The 25,617-nt window shown below is 43.3% G+C and overlaps 2 protein-coding genes across 11 annotated transcripts in view; one reads left to right on the forward strand and one right to left on the reverse strand.

Annotated features, from left to right (window-relative positions):
- The window catches only part of SLC31A2 (solute carrier family 31 member 2), a 526,804-nt gene that overhangs the window by 324,688 nt on the left and 176,499 nt on the right, over window positions 1-25,617 (forward strand). The gene's annotated exons all lie outside the window — the stretch shown is intronic.
- Window positions 1-25,617, reverse strand: part of CACNA1B (calcium voltage-gated channel subunit alpha1 B) — a 323,575-nt gene that overhangs the window by 40,009 nt on the left and 257,949 nt on the right. For all 10 annotated transcript variants that reach the window (XM_083422809.1, XM_083422808.1, XM_083422807.1 and 7 more), the window contains 10 exons: window positions 25,459-25,555; window positions 24,325-24,485; window positions 22,032-22,169; window positions 21,669-21,870; window positions 20,841-21,005; window positions 19,192-19,302; window positions 17,974-18,057; window positions 6,627-6,743; window positions 4,703-4,768; window positions 3,021-3,112 (listed from right to left, as the gene is read on the reverse strand). In XM_083422809.1, the coding sequence (XP_083278935.1) occupies window positions 3,021-3,112; window positions 4,703-4,768; window positions 6,627-6,743; window positions 17,974-18,057; window positions 19,192-19,302; window positions 20,841-21,005; window positions 21,669-21,870; window positions 22,032-22,169; window positions 24,325-24,485; window positions 25,459-25,555 (1,233 nt within the window). The remainder of the gene's footprint in view (window positions 1-3,020; window positions 3,113-4,702; window positions 4,769-6,626; window positions 6,744-17,973; window positions 18,058-19,191; window positions 19,303-20,840; window positions 21,006-21,668; window positions 21,871-22,031; window positions 22,170-24,324; window positions 24,486-25,458; window positions 25,556-25,617) is intronic.

Raw genomic sequence — 25,617 nt, forward strand, 5'->3', positions numbered from 1 at the left:
TTCTTGAAGTGGTAGAGCCCTCCCCCACTTCCACAGTTTAGAAGCCTGCATAATTGGGCTCTCAATCACCCAGGGGAGTGTCATGGGTACAGGGTGCTCCCTTTGTTAGACCTTTACCCTCTAATGTTGTTTTTAATGCTGTGACTTGCCCCAGGACTTCCTGTTGGAGGCTGGGAAATAGATAGATATAGATAGATGATGATAGATAGATAGATAGATAGATGATAGATGATAGATAGATGATAGATAGATAGATGATAGATGATAGATGATAGATAGATTAGATAGATAGATAGATAGATAGATGATAGATGATAGATGATAGATGATAGATAGATGATAGATAGATAGATAGATAGATAGATGATAGATAGATAGATTAGATAGATAGATAGATAGATAGATGATTGATAGATAGATAGATAGATAGATAGATGATAGATAGATGATAGATAGATAGATAGATAGATAGATGATAGATAGATAGATAGATAGATAGATAGATAGATAGATGATAGATATAGATAGATGATAGATAGATGATAGATAGATAGATGATAGATAGATAGATAGATAGATATAGATAGATAGATAGATATAGATAGATGATAGATAGATATAGATAGATGATAGATGATACAGATGATATAGATGATAGATAGGTAGATAGGTAGATAGATAGAACACAGAGACAGATTGCTTGAACTGGACTTTTCTGTCAAAGAGACCTGTGTTTTCTGTCATATCGGGGAGTGGGGGAGAGAAATTAGATCTCAGAAGCTTAGAAGCAAAACACCTAATCTCTTTATGGAAAATAAAAGACCCAATTAAATTAAATTAAGTTAGGATTTGTGCACATAAAGGATTTGTGTTCATTAACAGTTTGAATACCAGAGGATTAATGCCAGGTAATGCTGAAGTATTAATGAACACAAGCTGCTTGATGTAAACAATTAAGTTTGCATTAACTTCTGCTTGGGAGGAATTGAAAGATGCAGAGGGCAGGTAGAGGCAAGGCCCATTGCAGCTTTTATCAACCTAAACTGAGCATGAGAACAGATTATGCTAACACCCATCACCCTCCCAGCTAAACAATTGGATATTTGCATACATAATCATTTGAGGATGATTTCATGTCATGTGTGACATTTTTACAATCAGCAAAATATCAAACCAGAGGTGGGGAAATTTAGTCTGTGGGCCACATTCCCTTATGGGGAACCTTTCAGGGGCCACATGCTAATTGTGGGCAGGGTCTTCTTTGCCCACATTTTTGCATGCTTCCAAATCTTTGTATTTCCTTGTGCTTACCCCTCCCCTCCAGCTTCTGTGGCTTTAATATCTGGCCGATTTGAATCTTTCAGTTGGTTGGTAATCATTTTTAATGGATGTTTGTCAGGAGTGCTGGAGTCCCAGCAAGAGGCTGAGAGGTAAGATGTAAGTATTTACATAAACATATGGTCAGGAGCCAGCTCTGCAGCTGCCAGTGAGATTGTTCAGCCAATTGGAAAGGAAACATCCACCTCTAGCAGTGCAGTCAATGCTGAGGAAAGCATACAGCTGAAAGACAGAGAAGGAGCTGTCTGCATTTCCCCAGAGAGTCCCTAACTGAGGGCTTATCACTTACCTTTCCTCCGTGCTTCCCAGGCATGGTCCACACTTTAAAGCTCTGTCTGAACCCATGGAAACCTACTCTTTAAACTGAATTGCTACCAAACAGCAATCCTCAGAAAACCCAAATTGACATGTGCTCCAATTCAGTGGTGAAGAGCGAGGTTGTTGTTGTTTTTCAGGGAAAGCTCAAGGTCAAAAAAAGAAAAAGAAAAGGTGCTTGGAGATGGAGCTTTAATGTATGGACCTGTGCCTGCAAAATGGGGATAAGCCCTAAGAGCGAATGGAAGCAGACAGAGGTCCTACCTCTGAGGATGGGGAAGCCAGAAAGGTGGAGGATGGAGATACTATGAGAAAAAGAGACGGGGAGGAAGGAAAGCAGGGAACTGAAGATGTGAAAAGAGGGAAAGCCAGTGAGTTCCAGGGAGTTGAGAAGGTATTCCACAAGGTAGTGAACCTATGCTGAAGGAAGGCCAGGGGAGGAAATAAAGCTTACAGACAGACATAAAAACACCAGAAGAACCTGCTGGATCAGGCCAATGGTCCATCTAGCATCCTGTTTTCACAGTGGACAACCAGATGCCCCAGTGGGAAACCCACAAGAAGGAACTGAGCACAAGAACATTCTCCCCTCCTGGGCTTTCCAGCAACTGGTATTCAGAAGCATTACTGCCTCTGATTATGGAGGCAACACACAGCCATCATGGATAGTAGCCATGAATAGTTCTCTCTGCCATGAATTTGTCTAATCCTCTCTTAAAGCCATCCAAGTTGGTGACCACCACTGACTCCTGTGGGAGTGAGATCCATGGTTTAACTATGTCCTCCATGAATAACTACTTTTTTATATGGGCTCAATAATAACATGAGCACTGGACGTAAGAGAGCCTACTCCCAGTGTTCTGATGTCCATATGCACTGACAGATGAGGTAGGACCTTGCACAAACAACTTCAAGAAAGACCATCACACAAAACAAGCAGGCACTGGTGGGAACTTTGGTGTGTCATCGTTACTGTCAAATTGTTGGTGTGAATTGGTCCAACTATGCTGGCCCTGGCTGGCCCATTCCTGGGAGTTGTTTCATTTTAAGTTAACACACAGATGATGATAGTTTGCTTATGAAGGGCCTCATCTCCTCCCATTGACACCCACCCCAGAAGGCACTGGCAGAGGAAGAGGGGGCAGGGGGAGCGCACTGCCCCTGGCAGTGCAATCCCAGTGGGGTGCCATTGAAGCTGCCCCCCATCAGCGCTGGGCACCACACCCCCACAGGTAGCACGCCACGCCCCAGGTTGCGCACCAGCCACATCCCCACCTGCTCTCCACCCCCCGATGCTGGAGCATGAAGCTCTGCCACTGCCAGAAGGGTCAATGAATTTGATTACAGAGAGATGGTTTATTGTTTACCGGAAAAGCAACATCAGGGCTTGCAAAAACGTTTGGAAATTGTTGTGTCGATTGATGGCAGTGTCGTCATTCAGTGCAATGTTTCCAAAGACCTGGGGGTGGGGGAGAGGAAATGGTCAAAAAGCAGATTAAATGGAAATCCAGTTGGAGACAAAGTCATCAGAGAAGCAAGCAGCACTGACTGTGGTTCTGAACAGCAAGCATTTTGCTTAGGGATGGGAAAATATTTCAAATTCAGTTTCTCTCAATTTACTACCCACCATCTTCAGTTTGCCTGTTGTATCCCCCCCCCCTTTTAAAATCTGCATGAAAATTTGTATGCTTTTTCATGCACATTTTCCCTACTATATTGGGGGGTATAACTTCCTTTCCACCATCAGGGTGGAACTGAGGATCTAAACCAGCAGTGTATTAAATCTGTTTTATACCAATGTAATCATTGTGGTTTCTTTAGCTTGGTGAAGGTTCTAAGGTTTTTCTGTGAACAGATCCCCAAGCTACATTCTGAAATGGCACATTCTAAAACAGGAACTCTGCAGCTTTTTCTGTTTCTGCCTTGAAATGAGAACTATATCAAAGAATTTAGAGCTATGCAAAATCCAGAACGTAAGTAGATCCCAAAGTAGGTAATAATCAGGTCAGTTTGGAATGCACAGATATAAAATTCCTCAAGCATTCTTAGACTTGAGTTGTATGCAGCCATGATCAGAGTTGTACTGGATACAAACTACTAACTTGAAAATGATCTTCAAGATCAGGGTGAAGAAATCTGTCAATTTTGGCTTCTCTCTGTTTCCCCCTTTAATCTTTAATCCAGTTGTCCATGTTTTCATAGCAGTTTGCATGCTGCTGGATACTTCTTTTAACCCTCATGAAAAATTTGTCAGCAGTTTTGTGCAAATTTCTCCAAATATGTATACGCCGTTTTGACTCAGGCACACATTTCTGGAAGCAATTTTCCTTCATATAATCTATGTATGTTATTTATTAACCCTAAGATGTTGACATCAGGCAGGCAACTTTGCTGTTCTCCTTTCAACACCTGCTTAAAAAAAACAATTTCTTTCTGCAAGCCTCTCCTGATGTGTTGGTGTTGCAATGTTTTAAACTCTTTTACACACACACACACACACACACACACATGGTATTTTTCCGTGTATAAGACTAGGTTTTCCTAAAAAATAATGTCAAAAATTAGGGGGTCATCTCCCGCCATTTTCTTAAATCTGAGTCCCCCCAAATAGGGGGTGTCTTATACATGGGGGCCTCTTATAGATGGAAAAATACTATCTATATCTAATCTATGTATCATCTATCTATCATCTATCTATCTATCTATCTATCTATCATCTATCTATCTATCTATCATCTATCTATCTATCTATCTATATATCATTTGCAACAATCAATCAAGTGGCATATTAAATTTTGTTAAATAAAGCAGTAAGATATGCATTTTTATGCACACTTTTTCCAAATATATGCATTTTTTGAAAACAACAACAGCAACTGGATAACTGGATAGCACGTTGGCTGCAGTGCTGCACCACCAAGTTAATCACAAAACAATGTGATTCGTTTGGAAAATCAGGCAGCTTCGCATTAAAATGCAAAGATTTGGAATTTCTCCCCCATCCCTACTCCAGCCTGGAGCATTTGGTATGACTACTGCTGCAATTTACCTGCATGCCAATAATGGCATAGATGAAGAAGAGCATGGCAATGAGAAGACACACATAAGGCAACGCCTGTGGGTGAAAAAAAGGGGGAAAGTATCAACACCTGCAATGATACATCTAAGAACAAGAATGTTTAGTATGTGGCCACACCTGGACAAGGTTTCACATAGAAGCATAGGTTTATTGATACCCCAGAAGAATATAAAAATCCTAATGGGTTGGATCAAGGCTAAAGTTCAATTTTGCACTATACATTTAAAGTAGCAACATCATAGCATGTTAAACACTCATGGCTTCTACCGAAAAATCCTGGGAACTGTAGTTTGTTAAGGGTGTTGAGAGTTGTTAAAGGTAAAGGTAAAGGGACCCCTGACCATTAGGTCCAGTCGTGACCGACTTTGGGGTTGTGGCGCTCATCTCGCTTTATTGGCCGAGGGAGCCGGCGTACAGCTTCCGGGTCATGTGGCCAGCAGGACTAAGCTGTTTCTGGTGAACCAGAGCGGCGCACAGAAACAGTGTTTACCTTCCCGCTGGAGCCGTACCTATTTATCTACTTGCACTTTGACGTGCTTTCAAACTGCTAGGTTGGCAGGAGCTGGGACCGAGCAAAGGGAGTTCACCCCGGCGCGGGGATTCGAACCGCCAGCCTTCTGATCGGCAAGTCCTAGGCTCTGTGGTTTAACCCACAGCGCCACGCGCGTCCCCTTGAGAGTTGTCTTGGGAGTCCCCTATTTTCTCCCTTGCTGAGCTACAATTCCCAAAGTGGTTTTACAGCCAATCCCTTTTCCAGGGAGCTATGGTAACTACAGCTCTGTGAGGAAAATAGAAACCATTCTCATCACCCTAAACAAGTTACAGTTTTCAGGATTCTTTGAGGGAAGCCTTGACTGTTTCAAGTTCCCTCACAAAACTCATGGCTGCTTCCTAACAAAAATTCATATGGGTCTTGGTGCAAATTTTGCCTCACATCATATTATTGTAAGCTATATGGCCTGTTATTCAAAATGTTTGCAAAGCAATTTTGTCTAGTATAATACCTCATATGTTATTTTTACTAATATATGCATTTGCAAACATTTTGAATGTATTAGTATTTTAGTAAATGTGTTTCTGTATTTCTTATACATGTAACCAGCTGGATAACTGCATTGCACAATTAAACGAACCACAAACTTCATTTTTTAAAATTAAATTTCCCAAAAAATTAACACATACATTTCAATACATAGTGAAACATTTTTTCTTTGTTTTTGTTGTTGTTGTTGACTTCCCACCTCCTTATCCATGGTGGCTTATTTCTCTCCCTCTGCAGCACCTTGTCTTCTGTCTCTTATATCTAACACCGCTATGATCTTTTAAGTTCTTCTGTTGCTCATAGTTCAAATCCTGATCACGTATTTATCATATGTCTTTAAATAGTTTGAAAAAGGCTTTCATTCTTCCATGGAAGCATGAAATTCAAAGTGTAACTGTGATTCGGTTAACTTACTGTTTTGGGAAGTATGTGTTAGGTTGGATTCACCATTGAAAAGTCAACTTAGGTATTCAAATTTATCCCAAATCTGCAGCGCCACCTGCGTCCCAGATGGCTACCTACACTCTGTTAAAACCATAGGTGGGGAACCTCAGCCAAATGTCGCCTTCCAGGCCCCTCTATTTAGCCCCTGAACTTTTCCCAGGCCACTTTGCTTTGTCCCCTCCTTGAGTGATTTATGCCTGGCTGGGATGTGTCCTTGGACTCTGATAATGCCTCCTGTTTGCCTGGATGGAGGATAGATAGGGCTGTGTGAGTGTGGGTACAAACCAGCCAGCTATACAGAGGTCAAATTTACATCTGTTGCTCCACCCACTCTTCCCTCTGGTCCTGCCCACCACCCATGGCATTTGGCTCTTGGGAAGACTGCTGAGAAGGTATCCTCTACCTCACCTTGAAAGACTGGACAAAGGTCCAGAGGAGGATCCGGATGGTGTAGCCCTGGCGAAGAAGCTTGATGAGCCTGGCTGCCCGAAACAGGCGAAGGAAGCTGAGGTTGATGAAATTGTCCTGCGGAGAGGAAAGGGTTTTGTGTCCTTCAGACACAGATGGGATCGGAAGCCACAGCCCGCAAAAAAGAAAAGAAAATTACCAGCTTCGCGTTCTAAGCAGCAAATCGGCCACCAGAAAACCTTCCAAAAGAAACATTTGTCAGTGCAGGTCACTCCACATGCAGCATGTTTGAGAAAACTCCTCTCCACAAGAGTCCCTCCCTTGGCTATGGAGAAGGTAGCCAAAAAAAAAGGACGAGAAAGGCGGAGGGGAGAGATCCCTCTTATGGATTCCTGGGCTTTCAACCCTCCCACCCTACACATTAAGGGAAAGTAATGGGGAAGTATTATCAGCTGTGATTGTGTAGGCTGTGACTAGGGGATGTCTAAAGCAGCCTGTGTCAACCAGGGACCCCTCATATGTGACTGGACTACTGCACCCACCCAACCTGACCATTGGGCCATGCTGGTTTGGGGCTGATGGGAGTCAGAGTCCAAAACAATGTCTAGAAGGCACCAAGCCAGGGAAGGCTCATATGAAATGAACCTACCTATGCCTAAAAAACAATGTCATGAAAGGTCAGGTGAAAGCCTCCTCCATGCTATATGAAGGGAGAGGGCAACTTACTTTGAGGTAGTTCAAAACCATGTTAGCAGTTGAGCTTGGATTTTGTGTAAAATCTCTCCACCGCCCCAGTGGTCTTCTTGTTTGATTCCGCCTTATTCTCTGATTAACAACAAATAAGTCCTCTAACTATCCAATCCAACAAAAATGATGTTGGTGTATGAGAGCAGGGGACTTCCGATCTATTGGTCAAATAGTCTCTGGGTTTGGTGTGAAGCCAATTAAATCAGAATGGGAAATTTTAGCAGCCTCGTTTCAGTTTGTTTCTTTTCTATACATATAAAAGCCCACTTTGGGTTTCCTCAAGAACAGAGCAGGGAGAGGTACCACAGTCAGACAGGGGCCTTGAAGGAAAGCTAAGCAGGTTAAAGACTTGTTTTTTTCCCCACCACCCTTCATCTTTTACCATTTGTAGGGGTGGGGAACCTCAAGCCCAGGGCCCCTCAGGTCTTTCTATTTGGCTCACAATGGCACTGTTCTGCACCCTGACCGCTTTTGACTGGCTGAGACATGTCGTTCAACTCTGATCATTCATTTTGCTTGCCTGGATGGAGGACCGAGACAGATGTATGTACAAACTTAACTATTATTCAAAGGTCCAAATTTTACACCCATTGCTACACCCACTTTTGCCTCTGGCCCTGCCCACCACTGATAGGTGGCCCTTGGAAGATTGCCCAAAAGAAGATGTGGCCCTTGGGCAGAAAAAGGTTCCCCACCCCTGTACTATTAGATGCCTTCCAGGATGAAAGCTGCCTCCCCAACCCCACCCCACACACCTTGCTAACTTGAGCTCAAGAGACTCACAGGTTTATCCAGCTATTTATTCATATGCCAGTCAGCTGATGGTTGCACCAGCAGTGCTACATTCCACCAGCTCTGTCAAGATTCAAGGGAAACAGCCACTAAGCATGCATTTGGCTTGGCCGGCAGTTTTCTGATTGTTTCTTTTTAAAGAGGTAAGCAGCTCAGAGTAGGGTGTCTACACCATACATGGGACTCAATCCTCAAATAAAGAGAAAAGAGAAAAGCAAAAAAGAAGAAGAGATGCCCACCAAATGAGTAGACAACACTGAGCAAGCTCACAGCAAAGCAAAGCAAGCAAGAATTCTCCTGGGCTGCTCAAGGTGGACAAATGGAAAAGCTAAGAAATCTTAGTTTCAGTTGTGTTATTTTTAAGCTGTTCATTTGTGTCCCACCCGCCCCTGCCCTCAAGCTAATATACCTGCCTTTCTTTCCTGATGGAGGTTCAAGGTTTCTGACAGCATCAAAACAACATAAAAATTGTACTTTTTAGCAAAAATATAAATTCAAACTGCCTTTATTTTCTTTTTAAATAGCTGTGTAGTAGTAGTAGTAATAGTAGCTTCTAATCTGCATTTGAAGACTAAAATTAGGAAAGAAAAGGAATATATATGCAGGGTTGAATTCCACTTGCAATTCTGTCCTTGTGAACTCAGTTTTGATGAATGAATTTACTAATCACGTAACTTTAAATTGTGACCATTATCAGTGGCTGATGCCCTGGCATCCCTTTGGCATAACATCAGAGCAAGTAAAAATTTTGAGCTGCTCCAAAATAGTTTTAATAGAGCATTCTTGAACATGACACAACCAATTCATACTTTTTTCAAAGACACTCCCCTAACTACTTTCTTTAAATGTGAGCTCCAGCTTCTGAGACTAAAAGTGAGCTAGAGGAAGAATATCTTCTTTGTGACAAGTCAATTAGCAAACTTAAATTCTCAGCTATCAAATTAAAGACCAATATGTGGCCAGGATGCTAGACCGTTGAGTAAGTAGATGTGAAGTGGGTGAAATGTCCACATCATGTTAAATTGTTAGGGCAGCCAGTGGAAGGTAATTTCTCTACTTGGGGTTCTGCTGGACTTGGGGATTTGTGGCAGCTGCACTCCCAAACCTACTGTTTGTTCCACATATTCAGCTCCTTTCCATAAACTGTTGCCTGCTGTTGAAGGCTACATCAAAAACTGGAGATAAGTAGCAGCCCTGGAAAATCAGAGTTTATCAGCATTTACAAAGCTCTCACAGGACCATTCTCAGCATCAGTTTGCAGAGAACTCAGTGGCTCGAGCAACAGAAACAGCCAGCAGAACCAACTCCTGTCCAATAAGTCTAGGCAGTCAGCATGCACAGAGAGAGGTAACTCAATACATCTGTATTTCTAGTTTCCAACAATATTGACTATAATGTCAGTCAAGAGTGGCTCAAGACCCAGGACTCACATGCCTGGTCTCGGATTGCCTATTCCTTCACTACCTTTTTAAAAACTTTTTTTTAAAAAAAGCTTTGATTACAGCAGAGATTGTCAGTGTGATGCCTGTGAGTGAAAATATGCTCTTGGGGTCTTCCCAGGGCACCCATGAAGTGTCTGAGCCCCTCCAGAGTCCTCTTGGTCATGACATGGCAAGGATGGTTACCTTTTTCCTCCCCTGAAATGCACAGATGTGAAGGAGGAAGTGGGAAGAATGATACTTAGAATGATACCAGGTCTGTTGGATCTGGATCTGAGTAAAAGCCTTGGAATAGTGAAGTGGGTGAGCATGTGCTGGAGAGGAGAGAAAAGTGACTAGAGAGGGTGTTCAAGGCACTTGCTCAAAAATCTGTAAAGTGCAGTCAAACCCCAAGTAGTGGCATCGCAAGGGGGGGTGGGGGGTTGCACCCTGGGTGCCATGTCTGGGGAGGTGGCAAGGCGGCACGCCACGGGGCTCGGGGCAACATGAGCAGCCATCACACTGCTGCAACCGCATGTGGAGTATCCTCCGTTCGTGGCTGCAACCAGCACTGGCGGCAAACCGCTATGTACAGCGCATGTGCAGCGTCGCTATGTACAGCACATGTGTCATACGTAGCGATGCCACACATGTGCCCTACATAGCAATGCCCCGCCCCGGGTGGCATGATGTCTTTGTTCACCCCTGGCCCCTGACTCTTATAATTTAAATATATAATTTATAATTTAGGTAAAGGTAAAGGGACCCCTGATCATTAGGTCCAGTCGCAGATGACTCTGGGGTTGCGGCGCTCATCTCGCTTTATTGGCCAAGGGAGCCAGCGTACAGCTTCCGGGTCATGTGGCCAGCATGACTAAGCCGCTTTGGCGAACCAGAGCAGCGCACGGAAATGGCGTTTACCTTCCCGCTGGAGCGGTACCTATTTATCTACTTGCACTTTCATGTGCTTTCGAACTGCTAGGTTGGCAGGAGCAGGGACCAAGCAATGGGAGCTCACCCTGTCACAGGGATTCGAACCACCGAGCTTCTGATCGGCAAGTCCTAGGCTCTGTGGTTTAACCCACAGTGCCACCCGCATTCCAATTTATAATTTAAATGCAGGCAAATAAACTTTTAAGTTTTCATATGTAGACTATTAACATTTCTTGCAAATAGATAGCAGTTGGGGTAAAGGGCCCAGAAAATCTTGTTGGCACACCATAACTCAGTCAGAGTTGGGGGGTTTTTCCACTGCTCTCTGAAAATCAGCCGAAATTTGCATCTATGCATATATATTAGCATATGCATATGTTATGAAAATGTGTTGTGGGCCTGTGTTCTGAGTCTTATAAGTACCCAGCAATTTCCATGTTGTCAGTTTCAATAAATCAGAACACACCCATTGAAACCAATGGATCCACATTAACCATGGCTGTCTGAAGCCCAGTGATTTCTATGTGTGCATTCTGCACACAGCCCAAGAAAGAAACAATTAATGTAATTCAAATCTAAAACGTTTAACACCAGAACTAGCCTTTTAAAAGCCGACCTCGGAAAAGACAAGGCAGTGAATGCAGCAAGCAAAGCATAATAATGTTGTTAATTTACAATGCAGATGCGAGTTCCCCCTCTCATCAGTTATAGGAAGACAAGGAATGAAGAAAGAGTAAAATGGCTACTGGTAAAATGGCAGATTATATCCAATTACCAAGTAGCCAATAGAAAGATGATGGTACAAAGCAAAGCCCAGTCATGACCCACAATGCAGCTAGACAGACAGGGAAGCTTTATTTCCCCATCACCAGTGCAATCAGAAATCTCACAAACAAGGAAAGTGAAAGCGAAACAAATATTAAGGAAAAATAAAAAAGCAAGAAATTTAAATATTTTGTTTTAGAAGAAATTCAATGCAACCAACCGTGTCCTATATTTGACGTTTTCATGGATGAATATTTTGCAAGGTTATTTACAAGTTTTTGAATTTAGATAATGTTTTTTGGGGTTTTTTGGGTTTTGAGCGGCAGGGCAGGCAACATACAGACGGAGACATGGGTTTTTCGCATTGTATGTTGTTGATTGGATGGCGTGATTCAGCAGGAAGGGAAGGGAGAAATAAAACAGAAACAGAAAAACAAAAAGAGAAAATGAGTCATTGGGAACAAAAGCATAAACTTTGTACGGGAAAGGGGAGTGAAGGTGCTTATTTTTAAAAAGTTACTTTTCTAAGAACAATAAAGGCCTGCAAGGAAACACAGTGCAATCAAACCATTTGCATTTTGTACCATAATGCAAATTAACACACACTTAACAAACACCTTTTTGGGGTGTCTTTTTGATACTGTTATTATTCCCAGGCAAAGAGAGAGATGCCAGTTTCATAATTTGCATTCAGAGAGATCCTGTCACAAATGTTTCCACAGTTTCCTTATGTGGCTAAAGGCCAGTTCACACCACTGTGGACGCTTCCCGGCTGTCACTATTTTGGAACAGGATCCAATCACATGTCAGATTCATGATGCTCAGTTCTAGCTGATTAGGAGTTCTTGCACAACAAGCCTGATCCCCACCCCCATGAACCTTTCATGATAAGGAAAGTGACAGGAAAATGCACTGGAAAGTATAACGCTTGCTCTAATGCAGGGGTCGGCAAGGCTTACTGGCCATGGACCAGATCACTCCCACGGAGATCATCTGTGGGCTGGACTGGTGCAGTGTGACACCGGAAATCATGTCTGCACAAGTCCACAGCACCGGAAATCACTTCTGCGCATGCCCAGATGCCAAAAATTGCACCCATGCAGAAGCAATTTTCGGCGTCTGGTCATGCACAGATGTAATTTCCAGTATATGCGCATGTGCATATGCGATTTCCGGTGCCATTCAGTGAGTCCCTGCGCTGTGCTGCTTTAGCGCAGTGCACAGGGGACTGGCTGAGCGGGCAGCTCGGTTTGGGAGTGGCTTGTGGGCCGGTAAAACAGTATTTGTGGGCTTAATCTGGCCCATGGGCCGCACGTTGCCAACCCCGGCTCCAATGCAACATCATATAATTTCTCCACAAACAAATCAGATTTGACATTCATTTTAAAAAGCTAACATGGTGTAATCTTGCTGCTAACAAATCAGGAGGAATACTCAGTGAACTGGTAGCTGGCAGCACCTGGTGTGTGCCCATTTACACTTACACATGTGGTGGGAAAGCCAGTGGCATATGCAGTCAACACAATGCCATCCTACAGGATAGTTTGATTAAGTTGCAGGGGCACACCATGGGCACCAATCACTGTGCCCTGAGACCCTGCAGTTTCTCAAATGCCCTTCTTATATGGTGCTTGCTTGGGCTAAGAGGCAAAGAGAGTCAGAAACAGGAGGATTGCAGGGTTTTCCCCATTGTTTATTGATTATTCTTTTTTATTCTATTGGTAGCTTTCTGGGGACACTGAAAGAAACTCTGAGAGAAACATGGAATTGTACAGCTGGAAGGGATCTCCAAAGGTCATCTAGTACAGTCCTCTGCAATGCAGAAATCACAGCTAAAGAAACACTGACAGAAGACTATCCAACCTCTTTTTAAAAACCTCCAGTAGTGAAGAGTCCACCACCTTAGGAGGTAGTCTGTTCTACTGCCAAACAGCTCTTACTCTCAGAAACTTCTTCCTAACAATCAGAATCTCCTGGTTTGAGTAGTATTCTGGAGCAGCTTGTTCCATCCTCTATGTGACAGCCCTTCAAGTATTTAAAGATGACCTCTTAGTCTTCTCTTTCCCCATGCTAAACATGCATGCTTACACACTAATCAAGCATAGCTACGACTAATTGTTAGAGGAAACACTTGCCATGAATATATTCTTTTACTCCCATTGGAGTCACACACCAGAGCCTACATTAGCCTGTCTCAGCACAGTTCCTCCAAATGTTGTTGGGACTACAACTCCCACCATCCCTCACTATTGGCTATGCTGGCTGGTGCTGATGGGAGTTGGAGTCCAACACCTTCTGCATTAAAATTTGCCCTATGAAATGCAATTGAATCCTGCCCCAAAAGCAGTTAGTGGTGTAAATCAATTTGATCCTTTGCAGTAATCAAAGTTAAATTTAAAAGTCTTCCCTGTAAATCAGTTTGAAGTGAGTGCTGGCAGGGAAACTGACATACCTCCCTTTTATTTGCCTGCAGAGATAGATAGATAGATAGATAGATAGATAGATAGATAGATAGATATAGATAGATAGATATAGACAGAAGAAAGAAAGAAACATAATTCAAAGCACTCACAGAGGAAATTACAAATGACACAATAATGATGCTAAAAGAAAAACAAATTTATCAACACATTTTTCTCTCCTTTTATCTTTATGCCTTGGCACTTCTGCTGGTTGCTGAGCCACTCCTAGGGAAAAAAGGGCAGTGGATGACCAGGTGAGCTGGCATTCTTGGACGAAGGTACTAGCTCTTGGATAGCTGCCCTGGAATACAAGCTGAGCTCCCTGAAGCTTGCTATTCTTCTCAGAAGTGGCCCTGTCCACATAGCAGTGAGCTGTGTGGTCAAACTGAAGTCATGCCTAGATTATCTCCCAAGATTCCCCTTCCTATTTGTGAGGACACAGGGTATCCAGTGTTAACTCCACTTAGAGATGACCCACTGAAATTTTTAGGAATGGCTAACTCAGGTACAGTAACAGACCCACGCTGAGCAATACTTAGTTGGCTGCAACCCATAGGTCCATCAAGCTCAGTTTTGTCTAGGTTTACTGGTCATAGCTCTCCAGGATTTCAGAAAGGGACCACTCCTATGCTACAACACTGAGGTATTGATCTTCCATTTGTCTTGCTTTGGCCATAGGAAGCTGCCTTCTTCTAGGGCAAATCATGTTTTTCACCTATCTCAATTTTTGTCTACTTTGAATGGTAGTGGCTTTCTAGGGTCTCAGACAGAATTCCTCTTCTCCCTCCAAAAAGCCCTGTTCCATTTTAATTTCATTTCACTGAATTTCACCAACAGTTTGGTGTTTTTTTTCCGGGGGTGGGGTTTACTATTGCCAGTGAAAATAGAACAACTTCCTTATATTTTCCTAAGGTCTTGGCAAGTGGCTATTTTATGTTGGCTGCCATTTTGAATCCTTTGTGCTGTCCAAAATCTTCTGTTGCTGCAAGATATTGTGTGGTATGTGTGTGGTGGCCACACAAAAACAGTGGAGAATATTCAGAGAAATCCTGCAAAGTGGACCACATTTTCTACGCATGAGGGGGATGTGTGCAAAAGAGACAGTAAATTTCAGCAATTCTGTTTACTGAGAAATTTTAGCTCAGCTCTGAGTAAAATTCCTGAATGGAGACATCATAAAAATGGGGTCCGAACATTCCAAAATTGCTGAGCTTGGACAGAGCAACTGGGAGAGAGCAGAGGAGGTGGGAATGGCTGCATACACAAATACCTCCTACCTTCCTTCACTGTTCAGAGACATAGTTTCATAAAAGACATGTTGACAGTAAAAGAATATAAATTACTGGCATGTTGACAGTAAAATACAATAAATTCAAACCACAGATGGTTGAAAAATACATCATTGTACCAGTGGCAAAACCAATTCAAAATATACACAGTACTGCCTGGGATAATGCTGTTGGAGGGTTCACAAAAGTATCATTTCAATCCTATATATCTATACAAGCAATGATTTCTTGGCTAGGTGGCCAGCTCCAGAGAGGGAAAAGAATATGGCTTCCAAGACTAGCAGAGGGTACATAGCTCTCCAAAGTGGTTTCTTGGCTGGGTGGGTCAGAGCTGCAAGGCTAGCTTCCTGGCAGGTGTGTCACCATTTGTTACTGGTAGGGAGAGGAGCAAGGTGGCAGGCAGGTCAGCATGGTGCAAATGCACTGGCGAAGTCAATCTGGCACTGCTGCTGGTGGATTTTCCCTGTATGAATCTTCCTGCTGTCTTGCCCCTCTCACTCACCAGTAAGCAACAGTGATCCATCTGCTGGGAAGCTGCATAGAGTGGCACTTCCCTATACAGTGTGCTGCTTCTGGCTCTACCACAGTGCAAGGGATGCCTAAGAAGGCTGAGGATGCTTCAGTTTGCAACAGTCAACTTCCTCTTGCAGATTAAGGGAGCACATTGAAAGTGCTCTGCTGGAGTCCCCATAACTGCCAGTCCTAAAGCCAGCACTGTCTACAATTCAGGCGATATCTCTTTGTTTCCCACCCCATCCATTCTCCCAGGGTCTAACTAGCCTGTGTTACAGTAACCACCCTTTATTCTTTTTCTTTGTTATTACTGTTTCTTTTCAGAGAAGAGTTTTAAGCCTCTTCCCAGCCGATGTCTCAGCAAAGAATCTGTCCTCCATTTAAATGCTTATAAAAATGCCTTTCGTAAAAATGTAACAAGACTTTCTTACACTACACAAAATTTGGAGGAGCAATGAAACGTCAATAAAAATCTCAATGAATACTGATTGGTAAAAAGATAATTTGCTATGTAGTAATTAGTATGGAAAGAGGGGGGAAACCCCCTCCTATTGGTGCCACCGGTGCTAATTACTAGGGTGTGTGTTCACCAAGAACTCAGCTGGGAAAGGAATGCTAAAATCTTCTCTCTTCGTGTGCTGTGGTGCTGATGATTATTCTCCTCTGCATCTGGAATTTTATTTATTTGTTTAAAAAACAGTGACAAGATTGCTCATCACATTGTTATTGCCAGGATTCTCAGATTCTGTGTGCAATTTAGGAGAAGGATCTGGGATTGCGGGACCTGCTGGGGAATGACCAAAAAATGCACTGGCATAGACAGGAGAAAGAGGTTAAGAAAGAGCAATTGAAATAAAAACATACATATATCAAAGACGCGCACAAAAACCAATTGTTCCTAACAAAGCAGAAGGACATGGTCAAGAAGGAAGCAAATATGAGGGGTGAGGAACCTCTGTCCCTCCGTCTGTTGTTGGGTTCCATCTCCCATCAGCCATCCAACAGTCAGGGATGGTGGGAGATGGAGTCCAACGACAGCTAAGCCTTTACCAACCACAGGCCTCCAACTCCCATCTAGCCCAACCTGCATGGCCAACTTCTGGATGGGCAACAGGTTTTGGAAAGGATGACCTGAACCATTTGGGAAGGGTTTACAAAATGGCATTGACTTCAAAGAAGATGCTGGGGACTATTTAATGCAGCTATGGCACCTTCCAGCATAAATTATGCAAATTAAATGCATTTGGACTTGGGTTCCTGGTCCATCAGAGGGATTGGGAAAGTACTTTGACAGCAACTAACTCTATACCCTGACCATAGGAACTCTACAAGCACAGAACTCCTCCTAGTTTCCTGAAATATTGTTCAAACTTATCTTCATTTTCTTGAGGACAAGAAACATTTTGGGGGGAGCAAAGAAAAGAAAACGGTGCAATTCCCAGTGGACTGTATCCAATTAAGTTCTACTCAGTGTAGACCTACTGAAGTGAACGTACTTAAGTTAGTCATGACCATCAATTTTCTGTGTAAGACTAAATTGGATACAACCCACGGTATTGAACTATACACCCAAATACCAAATTCCGTATTTGGGCTTACTTTTGTATGGAATCACAGAATAGACCCAGTCCTCTTTCCATCTAAATCACTCTGCTAAGTGACAGAAGAGCAATATGAAGGTCAGTGCAGGTGTAATTATGTAACACAGACCCTCAAATTAGCACTAAGGGACTGGGACCAGGATGGGAAATTACACACAGACCCTGTGCCCCAGACACTCCTCTACTGCAGACACCCACCCACCCCCTTTGCAGACAAATTCCTGAACTAATCCCCTTTACTATGGTTAGAGGAGGGAACCAGGCAGTTTGAGACAAGACACAGTGGTCACTCTGGTGGAATCCTCATGGTCCTGGGAATTAGGTGATCCTGCAAAGGGGAATCTCATTCTCTGGAGGCCTTTGTACAGGAGAGAGGAGACGTTGACTTTAACCATGGTTAATATACAAAGCCAATACTAATTATGGGACATAACATCTAGCCATGGTTAAGAAGCATGGGAAAATCCCCTGCATGTGAGAGGAGAGAGGCTGAGAGGAAGGGGAAGAGGGATGTGATTCCATAAGCTGCTCCTGCTCACTTACTCTAGTAACCATCTAACATTATATACCATTTACACCAGGAGTAAATAAATCCCCCCTTAGGTAGTTTATTCAAAAGCTCTTAATATTTATCCTAAATTTACATTGCAATTGTTGAATGTTGGCTTTGCAGCTCAGGTTCCTTCTATCATTTCTCCCAGTCTTCTGACAGACATCATTTCATAATGACCTGCTAACAGACTGGGGAGAAGATCATTTGGCCTGCATCCCCCCCCCAACACCATTTTGTTGGCTAAAGAAAGCAAGTTTGCACAGTCTGTACTCACCGCAATCTCTGTTACTAAAATATCAGTAATACTTCCCAAGACTGTGACAAAATCAAAGATGTTCCAGGCATCACGAAAATAATTCTGTAAGATCAAAAGCAACAACAAGCAGCATTACTCAGAAGTTTAAATTGCATGCTAGGCTGCAATCCTAACCCCCACTTACCTGACAGTAAACCCCATTTAATTCAATGGGAGTTACATCTGAGTAGACATGGGTAGGCTTGCATCCTAAATCAGTTCTCTCCAATCTGATGCCTTTCAGATGTTGGTGGACTACAACTCCCATAATACCTGACCATCAGCTATGCTGGCTGGGACAGATTAAGTAGAAGTTGAACGACATCTAGAAAGCACCAGGTTAGTGATGGCTGATCTAAGTCATTTCTCTGGAAACTACAGACCTCAATAATTTGTTGTGTGCACCATGTAGTTTGATGGGAAGAGTGCCTTTCCTATGTTACACCACCCCTGAATTGCAATTTAGCTAGGAGGATCTCTAAAACGAATTGCAGAATTGCAGCAGCCTCATAAAGCCACAAATGCTACAAGCCTACAAAATATTTTACGCCATCTGCTAAGAGGTTGGAACCTAACTTTTGATGCTGGTTGCAGAGAAGGGGAGGCATCCTTCTTAGTTTGATCTATGGTCCTGTCTAGGGAAGGAGCAGAAAACAAAAAAAGCCCACCCAGACTAGCATCGTCTTCTCAACCAGGTGCTCCAATGGGAAGCCCTCAAGGAGGAACTGAGCACTTGTGATTCCTGTCAACTTGTATTCAGAGGCCAACTAATTTTAGTTTCCTCCCTATCACCATCCTCATTGCTAACAGGCAGTGCTCCTCTTGCACTGGTTTTAAGTAAGAAGCCAAGCAGATGGAGACTGGTTGGGAACAGAATGAGGTTGGTGGGGCAGTGTCCCATTCACCCTAATGCAGCAGCCCCCACTGATCAAGAGACGTAATGGAGCAGCCTCCAGGCTTCCAATAGCGGAGGCAGAACATAGCCATTGTGAGGCAATGACTTTGGAAAGGCCACAGATTTCCCCCACTCCTGCTTGACAAAATTCAGCAATAAAACAAAACAGAATGGTACACTTTTGAAACAAAACCAAATTCACTGGGAACAGCAAAAACCCAGGGAGAAATATGAAGAAGTGGAATTTCAGGAGCATTTCTGGTGCTGGATGAGAGAGGACAATGAAAAAAGCCAGCTCATACCAGGGCGCCAAAGGCAATGATCTTCAGCACACACTCCAGAGAAAACATGGATGTAAACACAATGTTGAGGCATTTCAGCATATCTTCATATGGCTGTGGGGCACCATAGAACTAAATCAAAGAGAAAGAAAACAGGTTACTGGAAAACATGGGTTGCAATCACTCATGCATTGCAGGGTGTTGGACTAGATGGCCTTTACGGCCCCAACCATACAATCCTATTATTCTTAAACTCTTAAAGGGTTTTTTAAAGTTTAGTTTCATCCTTGTTATTCTTTTTTTTAAAGTTGTTATTAATGATTTTGTTGCTTTACAAAATAGACAAATAAGTGGAGTACAACTGGGGGTAAAGAGGGAAGAGTGATGGGGGTTGTTCTTTCGTTCTACTGCCTAGTGTTAATGTAGGGGTTTGTGTCAGAATCACGTGGATAGGTCCTTTGTATATACATTGATTTGAATGCTGTTGCGGCGGGGATAGGTCATTGACCTGTTGTGCTGTGTATATGATAAAGGGGAACCACACTGGGGTAAAGGCATTCTTTCCCCCCCTTGTCCTTGTGCTAATTTAAGTTTTCTGGCTAACTTTTCTAGTAGGGCAGTTTCCAGACACTGGAAAGACCTATCAGGAGTGAACACTGGTATCTACAACATATAAAATATTACTCCAAGACACCACAATTAAAAATCAATGAGAACACATCATAGGATACGAAATAAACTCTACCCAATGGTCAAAAACGTGGTCTAAACCACCATTTAAATTCATCTCAGTCAAAAAAGAGAGAACACTCTGAAACTTATCTACGATGCTACCTAACACCAAGGAAGTTTTCACTAATATACCCAGAAACCTCATCTAAATGCTGGAGAGGCTGCACCTCCATAGGCACATACCTCCACGTGTGCTGGAAATGCCCCAAAGTGCAATCCTTTTGGATATCAGTGCTGCAGAAAAATCTCCAAAGTAACAAAACAGGTAGTAGAAGTAACTCCAGAATTAGCCTTATTAAAAATCTTCCAGGATAACAACGTACATGCACATGACAAGGAACTCATAAGTCACTTACTCACAGCAGCAAGAAACACCCTCCTACTTATTCTTTATTGTTGAAGTTTGTTAATGTTCATGCAGGAGCCAGGAGATGTATTGCCTTTGTTTGCATCATAGCAGGGATGTGGAAAAATGTGGCCCTCCAGATGCTGTGGAACTACAACTTCCATCACCCTTAATCATTGGCCATGGAGGCAGGGGTTGATGAGAGTTAGTCAAACAACACTTGGCTGGTCAGAGATTCCCTGCCCATGCATTAAAAACATATGACGAGCCTGTTGGATCAGGCTAGTGTCAAATCTACGTCCAGCATCCTGTTCTTACAGTGGCCAACCAGATGCTTATCAGAAGTTTGAAAGCAGGACCTGAGTACAACATCAGAATGCCTCCTGCAGGTTGCAGGAGTTGGTATTCGGAAGCTTATGGCCTCCAGTGGTGGAGGGAGAACATGACCATCAAGGACAGTAGCAGTTGATAACCCATTTCACTAAGTACTCATTGAATTATCACACCATGGTTTGTCACTGCAACTCTCACAAGAACTGCTAGCTCCCCTACCCCCTGCTTTAAAAAAAAAAAAGGCAAGGAAATCAGCAACCTTCATCATCAGCACGATGGTGTTGAGTGCGATCATGACCATGATGAAATACTCGAAAGGAGGAGACACCACAAACTTCCACATCTTGTACTGGAACGACTGCTTGTTTTGAGGCATGTAGCGGGTCAGGGGTTTGGCACTTATGGCAAAGTCTATACAGGCCCTCTACAACAAAAGGAAGAGAGTGGGGGAAATCAATAGAGAAAAAGATCTGCTCACAGTTTTCACCTGCATCCAGAGTTAAGGAAAAGCTTCCAGATCCACAGTTGGCTCCTTTACATGCCTAGCCCTGGCTATGGAGTAAGCTATGAGGAAGGGCCATAGCTCAGTGGTAGAGCATATGCTTTGCATGCAGAAGGTCCTAGGTTCAATCCCTGGCATTTCCAGGTAGGGCTGAGAGAAAACTCTGCCTGAAATTCTAGAGAGTCATGCGCCTGTCAAGGCAGACTGTACTGGGCTACCTGTTTAAGGTGTCTGACTCCATATAAAACAGCTTCTTATTAGGGGAGGGGTCATAGTTCAGGGGTAAGAGCATCTGCTTTGCATGCTCCCAGCAGGGCTGGGAGAGACTCCCTGCCTAAAACCTTGCCAGCCAGTGTGGACAGTGCCAAGCAAGGTGGACCAATGGTCTGACTCTGTAATGTTAGCACAATGGGATGGGTTAAACTGCAGATGTCCTGGCATATAATGGAAATACTTTGATTTGCAAATTGATGTCGAGATATCTAATTTTGTCAGGGAGGCAAAAATCCCTCAGGGCTGGATGCTTAGCTAACCCTGCAAATATGAAAAAAGAGCCTTTCTCCATCTGGTATCCTGAGAGAGTACCTCATTTTTCTCAAGGCTGCATTCAGACATCACTTTGTCACCCTGCTCCTGGAAGGTGATGATGATCAAAGCCACAAAGATGTTCACGAAGAAAAAGGGGAAGACGACAAAATACACCACATAGAAGATGGACATCTCCATCCGGTACCCAGGGCTTGGGCCTTGGTTCTCATACGTTGCATCAACAGAATGCTTTAAAACACTGTGAGAAGGAGGCAGAGAAGGAGCAGGCAGAGATTTGGATGAATGGCTGTAACTTTGCATCAACTTTGCATGCAGAAGGACCCAGGGCTTGGGAAATACTCTGGTCTGAACCCCACCCCCCACCCCACCACAAGGCACTAACGTGCCATACAAACTTACGTTGGCCACCCCTCTCCTGTGGAGACAGTGAAGAGTGTCAACAGAGCCCAGAGGACATTGTCATAGTGGAATTCGTATTTCTTCCATTGCCTGGGCTGAGCTTGCACATCATCTTTTGCATAATCGAGATACTGGCCCCTGGAAGGAAGATGGGACACAGAATCAAAACAGGAGAATGTGGAGCTGGGCCTCACTTATGATCGGTGCTGACACCCTCCATGGGTTACCATCCCTCAAATATGCTGCCTCCATTAACCACTATTGTAATTATTTACTGCTCTTTTTCTTCCTCAGAATGTAAGTTTAGCATTGTCAGTGTGGACAAATGCTAAGCTATATAGCATCAAAGGTTGACTCTGTATATGGCAGAATCCTGTTTGCAACTGCATATTCAAAGGCTTCAGTATGATCCGGAAACCTGATTGCTCCAGATTGTGTGGAATTTTTTTGCATGAACAAGGGCTCTATTCTTGCAGATGCTCATGCTATATATGTGTGGATGCCAAGCTCATCACCCCATGTGGTCAAGGCTGGAGGCAGCCACATGGTCTCATTCATGCATTGGTCAACATGTGGGTGATAACTTCTGAATGGGGTGTTTGTGTTAGGAATAGAAGAAGATAAGCCTGCTGGATCAGGCCAGTGGCCCATCTAGCCCAATATCCTGTTCTCACAATGGCCAACCAGAAGCCTATGGAAAGCCTGTAAGCAGTGCTCTCTGCTCCAGCAACTCTTCTTCAGGATACTGACTGTGGAGGCAGAACACAGGTAGTAGCCATTAATAAAGATCCTCCATGAATTTGTCCTTTAAAGTCATCCAAGTTGATGGCCATCACTAACATATGTCGGAGCAAGTTCCATAGTCTAACTCTGCATTGCATGAAGAAGTATCTTCTTTTGTTTGTCCTAAATCTTCCATCATTCAAGTAGGACCTGAGCAAAAAAAGCCCTCTCTCCTCCTGAGGTTTCCATCAACTGGTCACCAGAAGCATACTGCTTCTGATAGTGGGGATAGACTATAGGCATCAGGGTTAATAGCCATTGACCCTGAAGGCTACATTCTATCTCCACAGTTGGTGGGTGGTATGCTTCTGAATCATTGCCTGCTTGCCACTCATGGAACCAATGAGCAAGTAGGCAATGACAGCTGCTTCTCCTCTTCCTGCTCACCACTACAGTTGTTGTTATCTGCTTGTTCACTCCCTCTGGGTATGAGGGAGAGGCCGGCGGTCTGCAAATAGTAAAGAGATGCAGGAGATCCAGGAGGGCCTTGTCAGTGCACCTCTTGCTCAGACCTTGGAAGAACTAGTTAAAGTTCAACTTGTCTCCCAAGGATCTAATTCCAGTTCATATTTGTCCTTTTACAAACCAAACCAGTTCATGCTCAGTTCATAGTTCAACCAAATGGTCACTGGGGAACCTCTCCCCCCCCCCCCAGCATTCAGAATATTACAAACTGCTGTGCTGAAGTATAAAAGGAGAAGTAAGAAAACATCAAAACACACATACAGAACGGAACATAAATTGTTTATTTCCCCAACCATTATTATTTTTAAGTTTAAAGGCGTTCTATAAGGAGTAGAAAAACACATGTAAGAGAACAAACATGAAGATGAACTAGAAATCATTCAAAGTTCTCCAAAAGTTAACCCACGTTCAGTTCACCCAGCAGTTATGAGAACTTTCGGCTGTAGTTCAGAGTTTTTGGCATTAGTTCACTGAACTTCATTAATCTGAACTAGTTCACTTCAAGCTCTGGGGTAAGAGCCATAAATCAGTGATTGAGCATAGGCTTTGCATGCATATGGTCCCAAGTTCAAGTCCTGGCATCCCTGCCTGAGACCCTCTGCCCCAAATCCTGGAAAGTTTCTGCCAGTCAGTGCAGAGAAACTGAGCTAGATAGACCCAGTTGTCTGACTGTACAAGCTACCTATGCTTCCTGAATTCACTGCTCTTGCAGGGGTACAGGACCTCAGTAGGAGCCCAATTATCCCAACCCTTTACACTGGAGCTGCCCTCAAGCTCTAAATTCTTGCATTGCAAGGGAGAAACACTAGAACTTGTAACAGGACTAGATTACCCTTAGGACCCTTCCAATGCTACAGTTACAAGATTCTATGAAAAAGCACTTGACCACCTTCTAGTGACCAGGTCCCTGAGCTTCTCACACACTAGTCACAAGGAAGGACACAGCAAAGGAGATGCCCCATCCCTCCAGCCCCAGCTTAGCTCAGGTCTTATCAATCAGGTCATACTGTGCATCAAAACATATTTATTTGTTTGATGTGGGCACCTGCAGTCTTTTTCCAGCTCCTTGGACTCGTCCGTGCAGTAGAAGAATCGCCCTTTGAAAAGCTGCACCGCTATGACTGCAAAGATGAACATGAAGAGCATGTAGACAATGAGGATGTTGAGGACATTCTTCAGAGAATTCACCACGCAGTCAAAGACTGCCTGCATATAAGAGGGGGGGGGGATTCAGAAACAGAATCCATGATGAAGTATAAATCAAAGCAATTTACAGCAATAAAAACATAAAACCATACAATAAAAATCATTCAAAACGGACAGCATTTAGCCATTTTGGAAAGATGTATTCTTAATTGCCTGCATAGGCCTGGTGGAATAGAAAAGTTTTCAGCAGGTGTTTAAAAGTTGGCAGAGAAGTCGGCAGAGTATTCTTATAAAGCCACATTGGCTTGGATCCTGCCCTCTGCAATGGGAAAAGCTCCTTCTGTCTGTGAAGTGGGATTAGGTGGAAATGAAGATATAAGGCACAGGTGATTGCAGAGGCAGTTCCAGGGATAAGGAATAGCAAGGGAGAAAGTGGAAGAAGGGACTGGCAGCACGGGTCAAGGGTAACAAATCAGTAGAGAGGAAGGCAGCACCAGCAACTGGAGAGGCCAAGGTAATAATGGATGGATATGAAGAACAGAGATAGGCAAATCTATCACTTTTCATTTCTCTTCATTTCTCACTTTACCTATTTTAAGAGCAGCTCCTCATCAGCTTTCAAAAAAAAAGTCTTCATGAAAATTCATCAGCATTTTAGTGTGGTATTTTTTTCACAGTAGGCACATTTTTGTATACCAGTTTGCCCAGTATTTACATTTTCCCATAACATGTTCACTTTTGAATGTCCCTTCACTAATATGTGCATTTTCATGCATACTTTCCACTAATATTTTGTCCACATTATTTCCCCTAATTTTTCTCTGCATGATTTAGCTGAAGAACTGCACCACAAAATTTGACCAATTTTGAAGAGTGTGTTTTGGTCCTTGTATTGTTTTGAAAAATGGCAAATTAGGTCAGTTTGCATTGAAATGTGAACCAAATCAAATCCCACCCCCCACATGCATACTCAGAAATGAGATTATGCACTACCTCATCTGCCAGGGCAGATAGGTTGAGGATCACATCATACCTTCAGCTTTGGCAAACGTTTGATGGTCTTCAGAGGCCTAAGGACTCTCAGAACTCTCAGGGACTTGATGGTGTTTATATCTTTGCCTTTGTTCCCTCTGCAAGGCAAGAGCACACAAGGGACAAATGAAGACCTTTGATTCTTGCAAGATTCAGGCAA

This window comes from Podarcis tiliguerta, assembly GCF_965153285.1.
Source record: "Podarcis tiliguerta genome assembly, chromosome: Z".
Classification (NCBI taxonomy): Eukaryota; Metazoa; Chordata; class Lepidosauria; order Squamata; family Lacertidae; genus Podarcis; species Podarcis tiliguerta.